Source organism: Macrotis lagotis, chromosome 1, assembly GCF_037893015.1.
Source record: "Macrotis lagotis isolate mMagLag1 chromosome 1, bilby.v1.9.chrom.fasta, whole genome shotgun sequence".
NCBI classification, from domain to species: Eukaryota; Metazoa; Chordata; class Mammalia; order Peramelemorphia; family Peramelidae; genus Macrotis; species Macrotis lagotis.
In genome coordinates this window covers 158245378-158264901 of record NC_133658.1, presented here as the reverse complement: position 1 = coordinate 158264901, position 19524 = coordinate 158245378, and the positions used below count along the sequence as shown (strand labels likewise).

General features: G+C 36.7%; 1 protein-coding gene across 7 annotated transcripts in view; it reads right to left on the bottom strand.

The window, feature by feature from the left end:
- Positions 1-19524, bottom strand: part of LOC141504324 (two pore channel protein 2-like) — a 129031-nt gene that overhangs the window by 35500 nt on the left and 74007 nt on the right. For all 7 annotated transcript variants that reach the window (XR_012473280.1, XR_012473281.1, XM_074209267.1 and 4 more), the window contains 7 exons: positions 19322-19450; positions 16945-17061; positions 16703-16821; positions 16394-16495; positions 7580-7706; positions 3458-3659; positions 1294-1438 (listed from right to left, as the gene is read on the bottom strand). Coding sequence is in view for 5 of the 7 variants with exons in the window: in XM_074209267.1 (XP_074065368.1) it covers positions 1294-1438; positions 3458-3659; positions 7580-7706; positions 16394-16495; positions 16703-16821; positions 16945-17061; positions 19322-19450 (941 nt within the window). In the remaining 2 variants the exon portion in view is untranslated. The remainder of the gene's footprint in view (positions 1-1293; positions 1439-3457; positions 3660-7579; positions 7707-16393; positions 16496-16702; positions 16822-16944; positions 17062-19321; positions 19451-19524) is intronic.

The following is a 19524-nucleotide window of genomic DNA, read 5'->3' as shown; positions in this document are numbered from 1 at the left end:
TTCTTCAACTCATTTGGGAAAATGAAAAACAAGCAAAGGTTTGCTAATGCTGAATAGTTTTCATTGGCTAGAAATTATCAAAGAAAAGTGTCCTCCCCATAACAGATTCCCAGACTCTTCAGGTCTTCTTAAACCTAATCATCCAACCCATTGAATGAGTGTGGATCCTTTTTTTTTTCAACTAAATACCTCAATTCCTCTAGTTTTCAAGAACCCAAAATGTTCCATCCTGCACTACAAACTTTGATCAAATTTTAAACACAATGTTGTCAGCAGGAATACAAATCAATGTCACAATTTTATTGGATTAGAATGAGGTTCTATCCTATCATTACAACCATTTTATAAGCAAAAATGAAATGCCAAATAATTTTTGTCCAAATAATATTTTAAAAGGTATAAATATATAGGTATATAAGCAAAAAAGAAATGCCAAATATTTTCTTTATTCAAGTAATGTTTTAAAAGGTACAAACATATATGTATTACAACAATATAATGACTTATTTCTGAACATCCTTTATGATTAAGTATGTAATAAGTAGTAATAAAAGATAATGGTCCAAATTTAAAATTTGTATATATGCCCCTATACATAGTAATCTGCCATTTTTAGCAAGAGTATCTTAGTTCCAAATTCTTACCCCTCAGATAAAGCTAATTTACTGAGCAATAACAATTGCTGCCATTTATAAGGTGTTTTACTTTTTACAAGGTCCTGTGCATATCTCATCTGAGCTTCACAGTAATTCTCTGAGATAAATACTGTAGGGCTTATTATTCCTATTTTACAAATAAGGAAACTAAGGATCAGTGAATGATCACAAAATTATGAGATTTGGAGTCATAGGAAGTTTTGGTTTGAATCCCATTTCTATTCCCTACACTTATTTCACTACACTACATCACAAGGAACTTACTTGTAAACTCTGGAACTTACAACACTAAGGGTCTTTCATTAAGTCCAATAGTCACAAGAGAAACAGAGAAAAAAACAGTAACAGAGACAAAAAAGAGACAGAGAGGTAGAAATGGAGAGAGAGAGAAACAGAGAGAGAGAGAGAGAGAGAGGGAGAGAGAGAGAGAGAGAGAGAGAGAGAGAGAGAGAGAGAGAGAGAGAGAAAACATAAATAGAAAAAAAGGAGTAGGACAGGGTGGGTACAGAGGGAAAAAGGGTAAAGGTGTAAGGGTCAGTAAAATATATCTTAATATTGAAGTTAATCCTGAAGAAACCTCTTCTCATCACCACCAGTTCTGACCTCCTCCCTCCAAAAAGAGCAAAAAGCAGCTTACCTGTGTTTAACTACCTTTTGTATAAGAAGACTTCCTGAAGATTTATACACTTGGGGCATCCAGATCTCCAGGGGATGTCTTTTAAACTTCATAGTAATCACTTGAATGTTCAATAGATCGGCTAATCTTAAGAAGCATTTTTTGTCTGCAATACAACAATGACTACAATTATTTGTGGAAGCATCCAGCCCAAGTTCAGTCAGTAAAATCTAAATCTCCCATAGAGGAAGGATGGGGAAAGAGCTCATTATACTTCCCTAACTTAGCCAACATAAGTTTTCAGAACTGGGAGAACAGGATCATTTCTAATTTTAGAAACTGAAGATTTTTAGAGATCATCCCATTTAATTCCTTTATTTTATATATGGAAAAAAACTGAGGCCCAGAGATGTGACCTGATCAAGGTCATATACCTAATTCATGGCAGAACAAGGATTAGACCCCAACTTTTATTATTTCCAACACTATGTTCTCTGTATTGTATCATTCTTCCTACTATTATTAAAGTAACACTTTATCAAGTGGCTTCTAGGCTCCATGATAAGGGCATTTTAGGATTAATCTGGTTGAAATATGTAACAATTAATCTAAATCACATTTGGCAAATGAGAGTTCTTTCTCTGCCCCTAGAGTCAGATTCCCTAGGGGCAGAGAAAGAACTCTCATTTGCCAAATGTGATTTAGATTAATTGTTACATATTTCAACCAGATTAATCCTAAAATGCCCTTATCATGTTGCCCTTCTGCTCAGAAACCTTCCCTGACTCCCTATGACCCCCAGGTTAGAGTCTGCCAGTGAAGACCCTGAAAAATCAGGTTCTAACCTTCCTTTGAAACCCTGAATCCCACTATTACCCTCTTTTCATCAACCTAGTCTATTTTTCCAGATATAATATGTGCATTTTGCTTTTAGACATACCATTCCCATATCCATACTCTTGTCCCCTCCCTGACTATCCAATTCTTGCCTATAACCGATAAAATCACAGGATCTCAGAGTTAAAAGGGAAGAGCTCAGGTCAGCTAATCTGTTCTATACATAAAGCCCTTCAAAAGTTTCAAGAAATCAGCAGATTTCCCTTTAAGGACTTCAGGAATAGGTAACTGACCTGTGGTAAATCCTTCCAATTTAGAGCATCAATAAGGTTCAGATATTTTTATGTAGAATGAAACAAAACTTAAATGTTCTATAACATTTCCCCATTAGAATTGATCCTGGGACCAACTAAAAAAAACCACATTTGCTTTCACATGATAGCTCAAAAAATATTCAAATCAATTATTATGTTCCTCTTAAGCTTTTCTTCAGAGAGATCCTCCCAATTCATTCTTTTCCATTCTTCTCCCTAGATTGCTAAACCCTGCCTTCTCTACAGCTGGTTCATCCTAAAACTTTCCTTAGCCCTTGAGGCCTCCTAGTCCAGTAATAACCTACTCACCCTGGACTATTCCTCTTCAAGGCCTGCTCTCTTCTCTCACTGCATTCCTCCTTCCATTTTGTTGAAAAGCTGAGGTAAGCCTGCCTTTATTCTCCCCTTCTCCACCCTCCAAGCTTATTTTTTACTTTCTGAACTTATTTTCCCTCAATTCATCCTTTCCCCTTCCATCCCTCCCCTCAACCTCCCACCTTCCTTATAAGCTCCCTTTTGTGTGTTGTCTTTCCCCCCTTAGAATGTAAACTCCAAGAGTAGGAGCTCTTTCTGTCTTGCTTGTTTCTTCAATGACTGACATATTGCCTAGCATATTGTAATTATTTAATTAATACTTATTTCCTTCCTTCTTTCTTTTCTAGTTTCTTCAACTAGTGAGAGGCAGAATGCTACAGTGAATAACATGTAGAATCAGAGGACCTGGATTCAAATCTCATTACTGATATTCCCTGTTTTCTTGGTCTGGGCCTCAGTTTACTCATTTATACAATGATGAGGTGAAACAAAACAGGCTTTGAGGGCCTCTCTTGCTCTAACTCCATGATCCCCATATTTATGGTTAACCCTTCCACTCACATTCCTGGTGGCCCTTCTGCTCTCATGCTCTAGCTTGTCCCACAAGCAGCCTAAAGAATAGGTTTGAATGTTTGATGTTGTCCCTTACCTCTCCTCATCCCTTTTGTAAGGATTGGGTACAAGACCAGAGGGCTGCTCTATTAATTTCTGATACTCACCCACATATCCCTTCTGTTCCTCATCAGATATCCTCAAAAGGAGCTCCCGGTGGGAATTGCTGATGTCTGGTGCCACTATCTTTACTAATTGTTTCCAGTGGACTTCCTTAACAACAAACTCCAAGCCCTCCTTGACCTTCAGAATGTTGAAAGCCTTTATCATTTTGTAACGTTTCATGTAAGCCAGTTTGCGAATTTCATTCTAAAAAACATGGAGAATTTTTTTAAGAGAAAGACATGTTTCTATTTAACTAGACTTGTGTTAATTCTGTAATCCAGTCCACCCAGTCTTCTCTTTGTTCTTCACCTGTGGTTCCAATCTTCACCTCTGTGTTTTTGCACCAACCATACCAGATGCCCCCCAACTCAGAGTCCCTGTCTTTCTTTAAGATACACCATCTTCTCCAGGAAGCCTTTCCTGTTGCATCCCTCTGCTAATCAATCCCCTCCCTTCCAAACAATCTTGGATGCAACAACTTTGTGTACATTTGTATTTTATTCACCTTATATTGATAGAACATATATTTATGTATTTTCATATACATATATATATATATGCATATATTTGTTGCCTCCCCGTTAGAAATTGAGTTCCTTATCACTTACAACTTGCCTCATTCTTTGTATTTATATCAGTTCCAAGCACATTTTAGGTATTTAATAATAAATACTTTATGAACTGATACTAATAACAATAATAATGTTTATCCTTCATTTTCAAAGAAGACCATGACATCAAGGAGTGATACCATGACAAACACATGAATTGGATTTGAGTGGGAGTGGGGCTGTGCTAAATTAGCCTCACTTTCTCCTCTGGAACCATGGATCAGGGTGACTAGAGATCCCCTGGAGGAGAGGCAATCAGGCTTAAGTGACTTGCCCAAGATCACACAGCTAGTACGAAGTGTCTGAGGCTGTTTCTGAACTCCCATCCTCCTGGCTCCAAGGCCAGTGCTCTATCCACTGTGTCACCTAGCTGCCGGTGATACTAACATAGAAGCAAAGTACAATAACTATCTATGATGAATAACTACTTCCTCTGTGCTCTGGGTATATTAATCCTCTCTCTTTGGCATAAACAGAAAGCATCTTATCTGTAAGTTTTTGAAAAGGCTGACACTTTAAAAGGGCTGAACTAGTTGTAGATGTCAGACAGCTTGGACCTTGTCTATCCAGCAAGAAGTGTAAAGGAAAGAAAATCAGGGGGTTTTTCTAAGAGAAAGTCATAGATTTAGGTTAGTCAGGTCAAGAGGGAAAGGAAGAAAATAGCTTGGGAAGGGAGGCTAGGCTAGATAACTCTGAAATTCAGATGTAGAGTCTAGTAGAATGTAAACTCCTTGAGAGCAGGGATTGGTTCATTTTTATATCTGTATCCCCAGCACCTAGCTTACATGGTAGACCCAACAAATATTCATTAATTCACAAAGAACAGCTAACTTTGTGTTTTAACAATGATCAGTATGAATTCTGAAATTATGCCTAGAGAATTAAGAAAAAGAAATTGTTTCTTCCAGGACCTGGGAGTTCTGGAGTTAATCGATGAGTTTAAAAATAAAATAAAACAAAACAATAACAACAAAAACAAAAACAAACCTATAACTCCAGTGTGCCACAGAAGAAACAGATACTAGGAAGGAAAATCAGATTTCCTAAGGAGGCAGTCAAGAAAGTCTGAACTGGGAAAGGGTTGAACTTTTTTTTTTTTTTTTTACTATATCTATCATCTTTTAACTGATACAGTCTGTACTTTTCAAGTCTTCCTATTATAGTGGTTCTGGTCTGGTGTGTGCCCAAACTCTTCTGACATTTCTGTGATTAGGTGGGGCTCAGTGCTGATGGACTCACTCTTTGAGATTACATTGAATTTCCAGGTACTTCAATTTCTTTTTCATCTATAAAATGAGATGATTGGATTATATGGTCTCTGAGGATAATTCTAATTCTAGATCTATGAGTCTAAGAATTTTCCAAAGTACCCAAATTATATAAATGTATTCTAGGTGCTGAACAAGAGAAAACCAAAGGAAATTTTGAAATATGCAAAGTCATGTAGATAATCTTGTGTTACTGTGTTGCCCTGAATAGGCTACAGGCTGTATGACTGTACTCTCCCCATAAAATCTGGCTTATAGAAAACCCGAATGGAGCCTCTAAAAATTAGCATTCTATTGAAAAATATTCCTAGTATTATTTTCCCTCCAAAAACATCTCATTTTAGGGATGCAACTTATATTCAGTCCAAAATGGTAATTTTTTTTTTTAGTTTCATAAACTTTTTTTTAGGTTTTTTTTGTAAGGCAAATGGGGTTAAGTGGCTTGCCCAAGGCCACACAGCTAGGTAATTATTAAGTGTCTGAGACCAGATTTGAACCCAGGTACTCCTGACTCCAAGGGCGGTGCTTTATCCATTACGCCACCTAGCCGCCCCTTTCATAAACTTTTAATATCTCATTTCTGCCTTAAAGGTACATCAAGGTTCCCCTGGGTAAGCTGCTTAATGCAAAGATGACGTCATTTGTTTGTCTTTATTCTCCCAGAGTCCATCTAGCACACAGTAGGCCTTTAATGTGGATTTGATAAATTGAATTAAATTCTCAAAGGAAGTAGTCTCAGGCTGAAAGCCTCTGGCAGACCCAAGCTAGAGAAGCTTTAAATATGAACCTGTAATAAACATTGTTTCTGTTGATAAGAAGCAGTCTAGCTAAGAATGAGAGGATAATTGCGTCAGGGTTGTCCACTGGAGGATGAAAATTTATGGACAAGTCAACTTTCTAGGGCATGATGAGAATCTCCATAACACAAGTATCCAAACTAAATTCTATATGCTGGAAGTAAAATTACAGTATTTATTTATTTTTTACTGGAGCTTTTGGGTCAAGAAGATCTGTATTCAAGTGCTCTCTATAACTCATGCAGGCCTTGTGACCCTGGGGGAAATCATAGTCTCTTAGGGCCCTAGGCAACTAAAACTCTAAATCACAGATCAACTTCTTATGCATATTGGTAGCTGGGAATTTCCTTACAGGAAGTTTCCTAGAACAATGAAATCCTAGATCTAATTTCTCCCTCCTACCCTCTTCCTTTACTCCCAGTGTCCCATTTCTCTACTTTACACACACAGCACACTTCTTTTCCATATTACTAAAGATAATTAAAAATAATAGTGGTTTATAGCTGTATAGTACTTTAATATTTATAAAGTAAGTGCTTTTCATGTATTATCTCATTTGATCCATGCAACAATCCTGTAAAGTAGAAGCTATAGTTATCTTCATTTTACAGATGAAGAACCAGAATCCAAGAGAGGTGAAGTGTTTTTGCTCAATCATAAAACTAAACATCTGAGGATCTGAAGTCAGGTCTTCCTGATTCCAAGGAAGCACTCTGTCTGCTATGCCATTTTAGGGACCATTAATGATAGTGAAAAGCATCCTATTTTAGCAGAAAGCTAAAGAGAACTTTATTGTCTATAGAAAACCCCTGGGATGAGAATTGTTTTTATTATAGTCTAGAAACTCATCAATAACTTAGCAAATAAATTCTAGAAAGTTGCCTGAGTTTTTTGAAAGCTTAAATGATTTATCTAGGGTGACCTAGCTAGTATCAAAAGTATAATTTGAACTTGTCTTCCTGACTCCAAAGCCCAGTATTCCACCTGCTATGCTATGCTATAAAAAGAAGCACTATTTTAAATATCTTTAGATGCCACCAAACTAGTTAGTGGAGGATAAACAAACATCCCATTGCATTTTTTAATTTATATACCATTTCTTAGAGTTTCATCAAACAATTATGTTCCCATTGCACAGAAATAACTCAAGTATAAGTGGGAGAACAATGACCTAAAAAAGTAAGCCTCCTCATGTGAAGCTCTTGGGTGATAAGCAACAGATGACATCAGCAGTAAAATCAACAGGAAAGGTCCCTATTGGATGCCTTCTGGGGTGGGGGGGAGGGAATAGAGATTAGGGGGAAAATTGTAAAATTCAATAAAAAATTTTTGAGAATTTTGAGATGTTTTTCATAATAGTGAAAAACCCTATAAATTTATTGGTCATCATTTCTTTGCCTCAGCACACAACAGTCAATGTTTTCTGCCCCTTTACTTTCTATAATTACCTTTAAATGCTTTCTGTAGTTGTTGTACACAACAGCTAGAAAGACAGACATGAAGATGTAGGTATTGATGATTATGTAGGTTACAAAAAAGAGAGAATATCGCCAGTCTAAGTTGTAAGCAGGCATCCTGAAAAGGAACAAAACAAAGCAAAATTAATTGTTTTATAGCAGTAAATTTTGTATTTTAACCTTAATCACTCTCTTCACTTGCTTTCTGTGCTTCTCAGTGGCAAATGCCTCCCCAAAGGATATTTGTGGTGCTAGGACTTGAGGCAGTTCGTTGTAATGGGAAGAACCTTGAATGGGGTGGCAGGAGACAAACTTCTAGTACAGGTTCTTCCAATGACTCGCTGTAAGATCTTAGATAAATTACTTCTCTTCTCTGGACATCAGTTTTCTCATTTGAAAAATAAAGGGATTGTACAAGGCTGTCTCCAAAACCCCTTCTACCATCTGTTTCCTTGATGTTTACAAGGGTCACAGGGAATACCCCTCTCCATATACCTCATAGCCATTGCCTAGCACAGAACCTGTTACAAAGTAGGTATTTAATAAACTGATTCACTGATCTGCCCTCCTGAAGGTAGATCATTGTCAAAGATGCCACTGTCACAGTGGAAGAGAATATATGGAGCTGAATTGAATTCTCCTAGTTATTTTCAGGGACCCTGTGTTAGATCATTCAAGGATTTTGATGGTTCATAAATGAAAGCAGGAATATATGGTGGTCAAGGAAGACTAATATTAGATCTCAAATCCCTGGATGTTTCTTTTGTTTGTGTTTCTTTCCTTCAGCATAGGTGACAAAAGAGCAGTGCTAGCCTCAGGGGCAACCTTATGGGTTCATGAGACCAAGACTTCCAGGTCCCTCAAGAGTTTTCTGCAAGTTTACCCTTTTCATAGAAAAAGACCACTGTCAAGAGGATAAGTCTAAGACAAATCTGGCTTACCAGAAAAGAACAATAATGCAATTTTTTGATAGTGCTGAGATGAGGTAAAGATGACTACTTAATTAGTATCCAATAAAATGTTTCAGAATTTTGGTGTTTTGTTGTGAGTATAACATAAATTGTTTGTATGATAACATGTTTTAAGTCTTTGATAGTGTATATTTATGAGTCTTCTGAACATTTCTTTCGTGTGGAAGAAGCAAATAACTGTCCTATACATGAAATATGCTGCATTTTGAGTACCCGATTAACTCCTTTGGGAGGGACTGTGATATATGAGTAAAACCTAAGTCTTAAGTGATTTTTTTTTCCTGAGACTCCTGGGAAAAAGAAGATTGGAGGAAGACATAGAAAGCCACAGAGAAAGAATCTTATGCCCCTCTTTAGAGACCAGGCTCCCTGCCCCCCAGGACTGAAGCTGCTCTAACATGAGCCCAAAGCCATGTCCCTTGATGGAAGTGATGATCTTTTGTTGCATCATTTTCAATTTATTCCTTTGGACTAATTATTACCTCTATAGGTAGCTGCTTTTGATATTAAAATTATCTTGGAATAGTAGCATATCAGAACTCCTGTTGGTACATCAAGCTGTAACTTAGAGGGGAAAAGACATTGAAAAAGTCTAGACAAAATAGGCAAAAATGCTTCAAAATAGTTGCATTTGTGATCACTCATGGTGTTTCTGATTTTTAAAATATACAGCTTGATTCTACTTCCTGCTATTATTTAGTATTAAAAATTCAATTCAATAAAATATTTGTAAAGAACCTCATATGTCATAAGGGGTGTAGCCAAGATGGTGGCATGGAGGCAGGAATTACCTACCAGAAGGTCTCTTCCAGAACACTCCAAATGGCTTAAAAATTGGACTCTAACCAAATTCTAGAGTGATGAAACCCACAGAAAGATCAAGTGAAACGATTTTCCAGCCCAAGACAACTTGGAAGATCTAAAAGCAGGGTTTGTTCTATCAAGACTGGAAGGGGTTTAAGCACAGCCTAGGCTATGCTGTGCTGGAGTGAATGAGCTCCAGTCTTCCAGGAACAGCCTGTGGGGATCTATGGCAATAGGAGTCATTTCCAGACCTCTCAGCCCAGGAAATCACCAAAGACAACCTGGAAGATCAGCAGGAAAACTCTGCTGCCCCAGAGTGAGCACAGAGCCCAGGCCAGCTCAGCCCTCACCCTGGTTGGGAACTGGAAGAAGGCTTGCTCAGTCTACAGATAGTAAGGGGATAGGGGAAGACTGTTGAGGTCTCTCCGCTATCCCTGGGGCAGGATTCTGTTGCTTTTTCCAAATTCAGATCCAGGTTGCAGTCTGGCCCCCATATTGCCATAGCAGAACAGGGACCCTTCTCACAGTTCCAGGGCAGGGAATGCCTGTGGTCATCCACAGATCAGAGCACATGCAGGAGAGCAGTCAGAGTCTCTCACAAGACCCTGAAGGAATTAATGATTCCCCCCCCCAGAGGGGAAGGGTGTCCCAAAAAAAAAAAAACACTCAAAAGCTTGGGAAGTGCATTAAAACCAGATCAAAGGCAAGGAAAATGACTCAACAAGAGAAGAAAAAGAATCTGGCTATAGATAATTACACACACTCAGAAAATGACAAAGTCAAAATTTCTACATCCAAAGCCTCCAAGAAAAATAAGATTTTGTAAATCAAGTAAGGGAGGTAGAGGAAAAATTGGGAAAAGAAATGAAAGTAATGCAGGAAAATCATGAAAACCAAGTAAGCAGCTTGGTGAAGAAGATACAAAAAATACTGAAGAAAATAACAAGTTAAAAACCAGTTTAGGAAAAATGGAAAACGCAGTCCAAGAGGTCAATGAGGAGAAGAATGTCTTAAAAAGCAGAATTAGCCAGATGGAAAAGGAGATAAGAAAGTTCTCTGAAGAAAATAACTCCTTCAATTGTAGAATGGAGCTAAGGTAATCTGATGACTTTGTGAGAAATCAAGAAACAATAAAACAAAACCAAAAGAATGAAAAACTAGAAGAAAACATTAAATATCTCATTCAAAAAATAACTGACCTGGAAAACAGATCCAGAAGGGAAAATTTTAAAATTATAGGACTACCTGAGAGTCATGACCAGGAAAAGAGGCTAGACTTCATTTTTAGAGGAAATTCTCCAGGAAAATTGCCCTGATATCCCAGAAGCAGAGGGTAACATAGAAATTGAGGGAATCTACCAATCCCCTCCTGAAAGAGATTCTCCCCCAAAAAACTTCCAGGAATATTATAGCCAAATTCCAGAACTCCCAAGTTAAAGAGAAAATATTACAAGCAACCAGAAACAATTCAAATTTCATGACACTACAGTCAGGATTACATAGCAGCATCTACATTAAGGGCTTGTAGGACTTGGAATATGATATTCCGGAAGGCAGAAGAACTTGGTTTACAACCGAGAAATCAACTACCCAGAAAAACTGAACATCCTCTTTCAGGGGAAAAGGCGGACATTCAATGAATTAGGGGACTTTCAGACTTTCCTGTTGAAACAACCAGAACTGAACAGAAAGTTTGATCTCCAAGTCCAGGACTCAGGTGAAGCATAGAGGGTAGATAGAAAGGACAAAGTATGAGGGATTAAATGATTCCTACAAGAGAAGATAATACTGATAACTCATATGAACCTTCTCATTTATCAAAGCATTTAAAAGGAGGATATATAGACAAGGCACAGGAAGGAGCTGAATATGAAAGTATAGTGTATTATAAAGATGCAGTTAGTGGGCAAAAAAAAGAATATACTAGGAGAAAAAGAGAGAGGTAAAATGGGCTAAGATATTTCACATAAAAGAACTAAAAAAAAGCTTTTTGAATGGAAGGGGGGGGAAGTGAGGGGGAATGAGTGAATGAGCCTTTATTCTCATTGAAAATGGCACAGAGAAGAAACAACATACACACTCAAGAGAGTATAAAAATGTATCTTACCCTAGAGGAAAGGGATGGGAGAAAGGAGACAGGGGGAGGGAGGGGGGGGTAATGATGATAGTGAAGAGGGAAGATCATGGGAAGTGCATTAAAACCAGATCAGAGGCAGGGAAAATGACTCAACAATAGAAGAAAAAGAATTTGACTATAGATAATTACTTTCATCCCATGGAGGATCAAAATGGAAAGAGGATATTCAATTTTGCTGAGTAGTTGATTTCTCAGTTGTGAGCCAAATTCTTCTGCCTTCTGGAATATCATATTCCAAGTCCTACAATTTTGAGGAAGTACACAGTAAAAGGAGAGAGAGAATAGAATAAATGGGAGTGGGAAGGAATAGAATTGAAGGAAATACAGTTAGCAATAACAACTGTGGGGAAAAAATATTGAAGCAACTTCTCTGATGGACACTCTTTTTTTGTTGTTTGTATTTTGTTTTTTGCAAGGTAGTGGAGTTGGATGGCTTGCCAAGGGTCAAGTGTGGTTGTTGGGTGCCTGGGGCCCAGATTAGGGTTCAGGTCCTCCTGGCTCCAGGGCCAATGCCCTGACCACTGCATCACCTGGCTGCCCCCTCTGATGGATTTATGATAAGGAATGCAATCCATCCCAGAACAGAGCTAATGGTATCCGAACACAAATTGAAGTTCATTTTTTTCTTTTTCTTGAGGTTTCTCTATCTTTGTGGGGGGAGGGGGATTATATTTACTTTTACATCAAGACATAGCAATGTGAAAATAAGGAAATTAAAAAAAAGAATTTAACATATTCAAGGAATAGTACTAGGTATTTATTATGATTTAATATAAATTAAACATGGTCCCTTGTCCCCAAGGAACTTACTAGAGTCTAATAGGGACTATATGACATACACAACCATGGGTTTATATTATTTCATATCATAATAAAAGATACTAGCAAAATGAGGTCCAAATAGAAAAGAATGATAAAGTGGGAAAGAAGCTTTTTTTTTAAACCAGTGAAGTTTTCATCTAATTCAATCCAATCCAGCAAGCATTTATTAAGTGCCTATCTTGTACAAAAGCACTATTCTGGGTGCTAAGCATTCAAAGAAAAAACAAGCTAATAACCAAAATAAAAACAGTCCCTGCCCATAGAGAATTTACATTCTTCAATACAGATATATAAGATATAAACAGATCAGGTTTCACTATAATTTAATGAACAGGGAAAGGGCAATAATGACTAAAGGGATCAGGAAGGGTTTCCCTAAAAGATAGTTCTTTCTCTAAGAGTTAAGCTATTAATGGAACTCAATATCCAAAGAAGTCCCTGTCCCTTAGATAGGGGAAAAAAAGTATGTATTTTCTTGGAATATGGAGCAACGTAGGCAAAGGCATGTAGATGAGAAATGAAATATTGTATCCATGGAAGAGGAAATAGTCTACTTTGACTAGAATATAAAATGCATGAATAAAATGTAATAAGCCTGGAAAGATGGGGTTGGAGTCAGGTTATAATGAACTTGAAATATCAAACAGAGATTTATATTTTATTCTAGAGCCAATAATCAGAAGAATGTAGTGAGGAATATAGATTTACAAAATAAAGAATGCCCAAATTTACAATTAACTATGAGAAATCTGGATTTACAGGATGGAATTTTACATTTAACTGAACTAATTTACATCTAACAGAACAAAAGGAATCCCTCTCTATAGAGGAGTAGATAAACTTGCAACAGAAAAGCAAGAAACCATAGAGTTAGATTGTCAAATAAATTAATAAATAAACTGGCTCCAGTCTAGGTATCAGATTCATATATCTGTGTTATACATCTTAAGGGCCTGGTTACCAAATTGTGGGGAAGGGGAAGTTCCATAAGGAACTGGGACCCATTTGGGGAGAGAATTGGATACTTCAGATAGACCTTTGACCTCTGCAATATCCAGCCAGTTTGGGGATATGGAAGGGACTTGGGTTCTAGGCAAGAGATAAAAGGTTATGATTTAGTGCCCCAGGTGTGCCCATTTCTTCTTTGGAGACCTGTTTTTAAGGACATTACAATAAAGGATCTTCTTTGCTTCACTAATGGCTTCTCTGAGTTCTTGGTTAAGATGCTTGTTTCTTACAATTTTCCATAACTCATGTTTACTCACAAGAAACAGACTCAGAAAACATTCTCCCATGATTACTTCACCTGGAATCAAACTATGAATTGAGGGCACTTCACAAATAGAGATACAAACAAAATGAGTTTGTCAAGCATTTCCTCCTACTTTGAACATTAGTCTAACTCACAGACCTCTTCTCTCAGGATTTCCAGAATTTCAGAACCAGTAGATCCCTTGAGAGATCATTTAGAGTCCAACTAACACTGATTTTACAAAGCTAAATAAACTTCTCTTTCCCTTCTATCATCAAGTTTTGAACATCAGCATTCACATGAGTGAGCCCTCCAACCACCTGACCCTACCATTTCTTGACTTGAACACCAAAGACTTTCAGCTCTACTCTAACCACTCATCAGTATTGTCATACTTTGAACCTTATCATACAAAACCACTGATTGCTACTTCTTTTTCCTCAACCTATTCTACTTCTTCAATCCTGCTGGACTTGGTCTTTATACTGGTCATGTGACCTAACTATATTTCTTGTCTGAATACTCTTTTGGCCTCACTATGACAAGTTCTTGATAGTATCTTAGCATTTCTTGGCTTCTTGATCTCTCACTATGTCTTTCTTATCCATTTATATTGTTGGGTAAACACCAGCCTCTATTCCCAGACTACCAATCAATTCTGGAATAAGTCATGAAAACAAATATTGAATCTACCATGAGTTCATATTATTTACCATAAGTTGGATTTTAACTAAAACTTGGAAACCTGATCTTGTTCTCATCGTCACAGATATGTGACTAGAAAAGAGAGGGGAACTAATTATACTGGCAGAGGGAAGGAAATAGAATGTCATTTTGAGTACTGTTTTATTATCTGTAAAAAATTAAGAGAATCAGAAGTGTGCACCAGGATATTGGATGGATCTTCTCTCTGGAGGACTTATTGAAAACTATAAATAATCACAGAGAATGGGGCATGAAAGAGTTGGTATTGGTAAAGGAAGAATTCATAATTGTCAAAGTATGAACTCCCTATTATATCATCCATGACTGATCCATATCTTCCCCACAAACTCTGCTCTTGGGATTACTTTTCCTTCCAAATACATCTCTAGGACAAATTTCTACACAAAGCCTTTCCTGAGGCCCATTAGCTGCCAGTGATTTTCCCCTCCAAAAATGTTACCTTGTATTTATAATACCCTCTTCTAGACTGCCTCTCCATAAAGCAACTATTACCCTTGGGTTCAAGGGTACATGGGATTCTGCATTCCTAGAATGGAGATTAATCATCACTAGTAGGCTTTAACAGTTATCCAACTGGTTCAAAGCAAAGATAGCATAGTAAAAAACATAGTAAAAGACATCTCTCTCTTCTCTCCCCCATTAACCTAGGGAACATTACCCTAAATCCATGAGTAGACACACAAACTAAGAGTATAATGTCAGTCAATCACTCCTAGATAGGGATCATATATAGCCAAAGTAACTCATGCCTCTAGTACTACAAGACCCCAATGAGTGCTTTCCTCATATGGTCCTCAGGTTGCTCCCCTCTGATCACAGTATCTACTGAATAAGCTATTTCACAGGATTTCCTGAGTCAGTTCCTCCCTTCAGCTAAACTATCAACTTCCAAGGCTAGTTCTCTCTTGACTCCACAGTCAGTTTCCTTCTCAGTTGCTTCATTACTGCTTGGAAGACCAGCTCCGTGGGTCTGTTTTTCTTCCTCCATCTCAAATTCTCAATCACTTTTAGCTTCTTCTCAATTTTTTTCCACATTGTAAAGTAATACAAGGTATAAGCACCTAGTTATACTTAGTTTAACACTTCAATATCTGCTCCTTGACTTTATCCCTAATAAATTTTTATTTTGCATATATTTTTATTAGCACATTTTGTCTTCACTTATAAAGTGTAAGTATCTTGAGGGCAAAAAGTTTCTTTTTTTTTTTCATGTATTCCCAGAACATAATAAAATGCCTGGCACACAGAAAATGTATAATAAATGCTTTTTGATTGATTGATAAAAACTAATTCATTCTCTAAGCTTCAGCTTAAATGCTACCTACTTCACAAATTTTAGCAACCAGAAACTTTGACACTCCCACAACATCCTATCACATAATTTTGGTTTTGTTGTTGTTAACCTCCCTCTTATTAGTTTTATTTGTATCCATGTCTTATCTGTCCTATTAAAATAAAAGGTCCTTGAGAGCAGAGACTATATCTTGGTCATTGTACTCATAGGTGTGCAGAGAAGGACCCTGAACATAGAAGTTGGCTTATAGATGAATAGATAAACCTCCTTCCTTTTCAGTTCAGATCTACAGAATTCATCTGGCTTATCTCCTTCATGTAGGATTTGTGGAATCAATTCTTCATTCCTCCGCACTCATGATCAAGCATGTTGGTCTTATAGAGAAGGACAGAAGGAAACTTTTCCTTAAAAAAAAAGAATATCTTTATGGCACGAGTCTCTAAAATAGAGAATTCAGGTTACAATAATAAGACGTTTCTTTCTCTATGTATAAATTATCTGAAGAAATTTAAATTCAAAAATATTTTTCTAACACTGTTCCATGTTAGTTGATACTCCCCTCCATTAAATCAATCAATCAATAAATAAATATCATAGCATTCTCCCTATTTCATGGATCTTCCTCATCACCCATTTGAAAAAAACATAGAAAACATTCATTTCTCTCATGATATACTTTCTGCCAGGAGATTCTCCACATTAAAAATTACTTCTATTCTATTGATATGTAATTGTACCCAGGTAACTAAATCTAAGCATTGACATTAATACAATGAAGAATAAATAATAAAATACATACATTACATCAGGGCTGTTAGCAGTGGTTACCAGCACATAGAGATCAAACATTATATCAAGGATATTTGTAAAGTAAGATGATCCTTCCACAGTTTTCAGATTCCTAAAAAGAAAGAGAGGGAAAAAAACACACATACACAAGTCTAAGAAAGGTGAACAATGGACCCAAAAATATACTTTTTGATCTTGCAGAACTGTGGTTATAATTGTCCAATGATAAAGTCACCTTCTGATTTAAGAGTCCTTTTTGAATAAGGGACAACTCAAATGTAGGAAGATCCAGAAGAGAAGATTCTAGTAATATTCTTACCTATCACCAAACAATTTCAAGCCCATAAGGGAGAACATCAACACATTGAACATGAGCAAGAGAAAAACATAGAGAACTTCTGGCAAAGTGTTCCGGATACTTCGGAAGGCTCTTCGAATCTGCCAAAATAAATGTTTAATTTTACTCTGGATGCAACTAAAATGGTCAATTTGATTTCTCCTTGAGAGAAATTAGCTAATTGAGAGAAAATCATCTTTAACATGTCAGGTCAACCCTCTTACCTGACGACTTTCAGGAAAGTTGATTAAGAAGAGAGGTCTCAGGAGCCTTGACCACCGAATACTGTGGATATTAAAGATTCTAAGAGATCCATAAATAATTAGATCTAATAAGGTCAGCTATAAAAGAAATAAAACAAGAAGTTAAGAGAGAACTACTGGAGGAAAAAAGGCTATGAATAAATGGTTTTAGGGAGAAAAATACTAAAATACAGTGAAATCTCATTAATTTAGACTTTCTTAATCAGATTTTGTTACTTTTGAATGGGCTTAGACAACAAAGTTAGGTAACCAAGTAAATGATGAAATTAATAGATAAGTGTGTAAATGATATTCAAATTTTTGTTGAAAATCAAAAAGCATCAGGATATGGTGTAATCCCTGCTACTAGGGGAAGGTGAAGCTGGTAGATTACCTGAGTTTGGGAGTTCTAAACTTCAGTAGATCTAAAGTCAATCAGGTGCCCTCACAAAATTCAAAACTATTATAAATGAGTATCTGGGAATGGAGAACCACCAGGCTACCTAAGGAGGAATAATCCAACCCAGGCTGGAATATGGATTAGATTAAAGTTTCTATCCAGATAGGTGGATCTGTGAATAGAACATTGATCTTAGAAAGAGGAAAACCCATCTTCCCAAGTTCAAATCTGGCCCTCAGACACTAAAAAGATGTGTGACCCCGGGCAAATCACATAACCCTCTTTGCTTCAATGTCTTATTTGTAAAATGAACTGGAGAAAGGAAATGGCAAGCCATTCCAGTATATTTGTCATTTTTTTTTTTTAGGTTTTTGCAAGGCAATGGGGTTAAGTTGTTTGCCCAAGACCATAAAGCTAGGTAATTATTAAGTGTCTGAGGCTGGATTTGAACTCAGGTACTCCTGACTCCAGGGCCAGTGCTCTATCCACTCCAAATGGACTCACAAAGAGTCAAAAACAAATAGATAAAAAGCACCAGGTTTGAGCCCATGAGTAACTGTTGTAGTTTTAGCCCAGGTGAGAGAGCGAGATCCAAACCCAGGAAAGGAAAAGGAAAGAGAGTGATTAAGCATGATGTTTTTAAAAAAGTAAAACATTCAATGATAAAACAATTTTTTTTAAAAAGTAAAACATAAAATAGAAGAATATTTAAAAACAAAACTTGACAAATAAGATTTCTTTAAAAGAATGCAGGGTATTCAAAGATCCAAGGGAACAGATTTTTATTCTCTCTAAATATGGTACATATAAATAAGCAAAGTGCAAGATGTGAGAGAAATAACATACTAGGATAATTTTTTTTAAGGATCAGTTTCTACAAAGGTTCTGCAGAGCCATAGATACAAAACAGTATATATATATATATATATATATATATATATATATATATATATATATCTCAGATTTTTTTTCCCAATGAATTGAATGACTTTGCTAAATTTTTCCTCTTCTTTAAAAACAAAACAAAATGGGGCAGGTGGCACAGTGGATAAAGTACTGGCCCTGGAGTTCAAATCCAGCCTCAGATACTTATTATACTTATTATACTTAATAATTACCTAGTGGTGTGGCCTTGGGCAAGCCATTTAACCACATTTGCCTTGCAAAAACCTAAAAACAAACAAACAAAACAAAAACAAAACAAGACAACTTTTTAATCAAGGCTGGAACTCTAGAAGGAGGGAAGGAGGAATGTAGAGAGAAAAGTAAAAGATATCAGTTAAAATCACTTTTCCACCCAAATGTCAATTTCACCATCTTTGATAATGTTATTCTTTGAAAAATATTTCCCTAAACTCTAAAACATATTCCTTTTTTCTTTCCCACTCCAATTTTCCTCCAACTGTAACATTCATCATTGAACAAAGGGGGTCATAAAGTCAAGTATTAGGTTTGGTCTCTGTACATGACCCAGTGAAAATTCAGATTAAATTTTTTTTTAAAGAGAGACATGGTGGGGGGGGGGTGGCTAGGTAGTACAGTGGATAGAGCACCGGCCCTGGAATCCGGAGTACCTGAGTTCAAATTCAGCCTCAGACATGTAATAATTACCTAGCTGTATGGCCTTAGGCAAGTCACTTAACCCCATTGGCCTTGCAAAAGCCTAAAAAGAGAGAGAGAGAGAGAGAGAGAGAGTGATCAAGTTTCTCAAACTCTGTTCTGACTTGTGATTCTTCCTCTCTCCAGAATTTAAACTAAACCACAACTTTCTGGTCACCAGTAGCAACCCCAGCTTAACAAAAATTGAAAAGTAAATGAGAACATTTGCAAAGCTTCAGAAAAAAGAAAGACCAGTTTTGCATCCTTGTTCATGAAGGAAATTTATATAGAATAAACCAAGCAATCAAGTCTGTCATTTATCTCTGCCAGATCTTTTAAGACATAATACATAAGACTCACCAGTATGGTTAGCATGACACAGATGTTTTTGGTATCCCTCCAGAAAACTGTGCGTGGAGTGACTTTTGCAAACTGTACAAGCCGCCCAAAAAATGCACAAAGGCAAAGAACTTCAACAAGTGAGGTAGCCTACACATTGGAAAAACAGAACCAAATTTATCATTTGACTTCATATTTCTAGAGTAATTAATTTTCTCTTACTC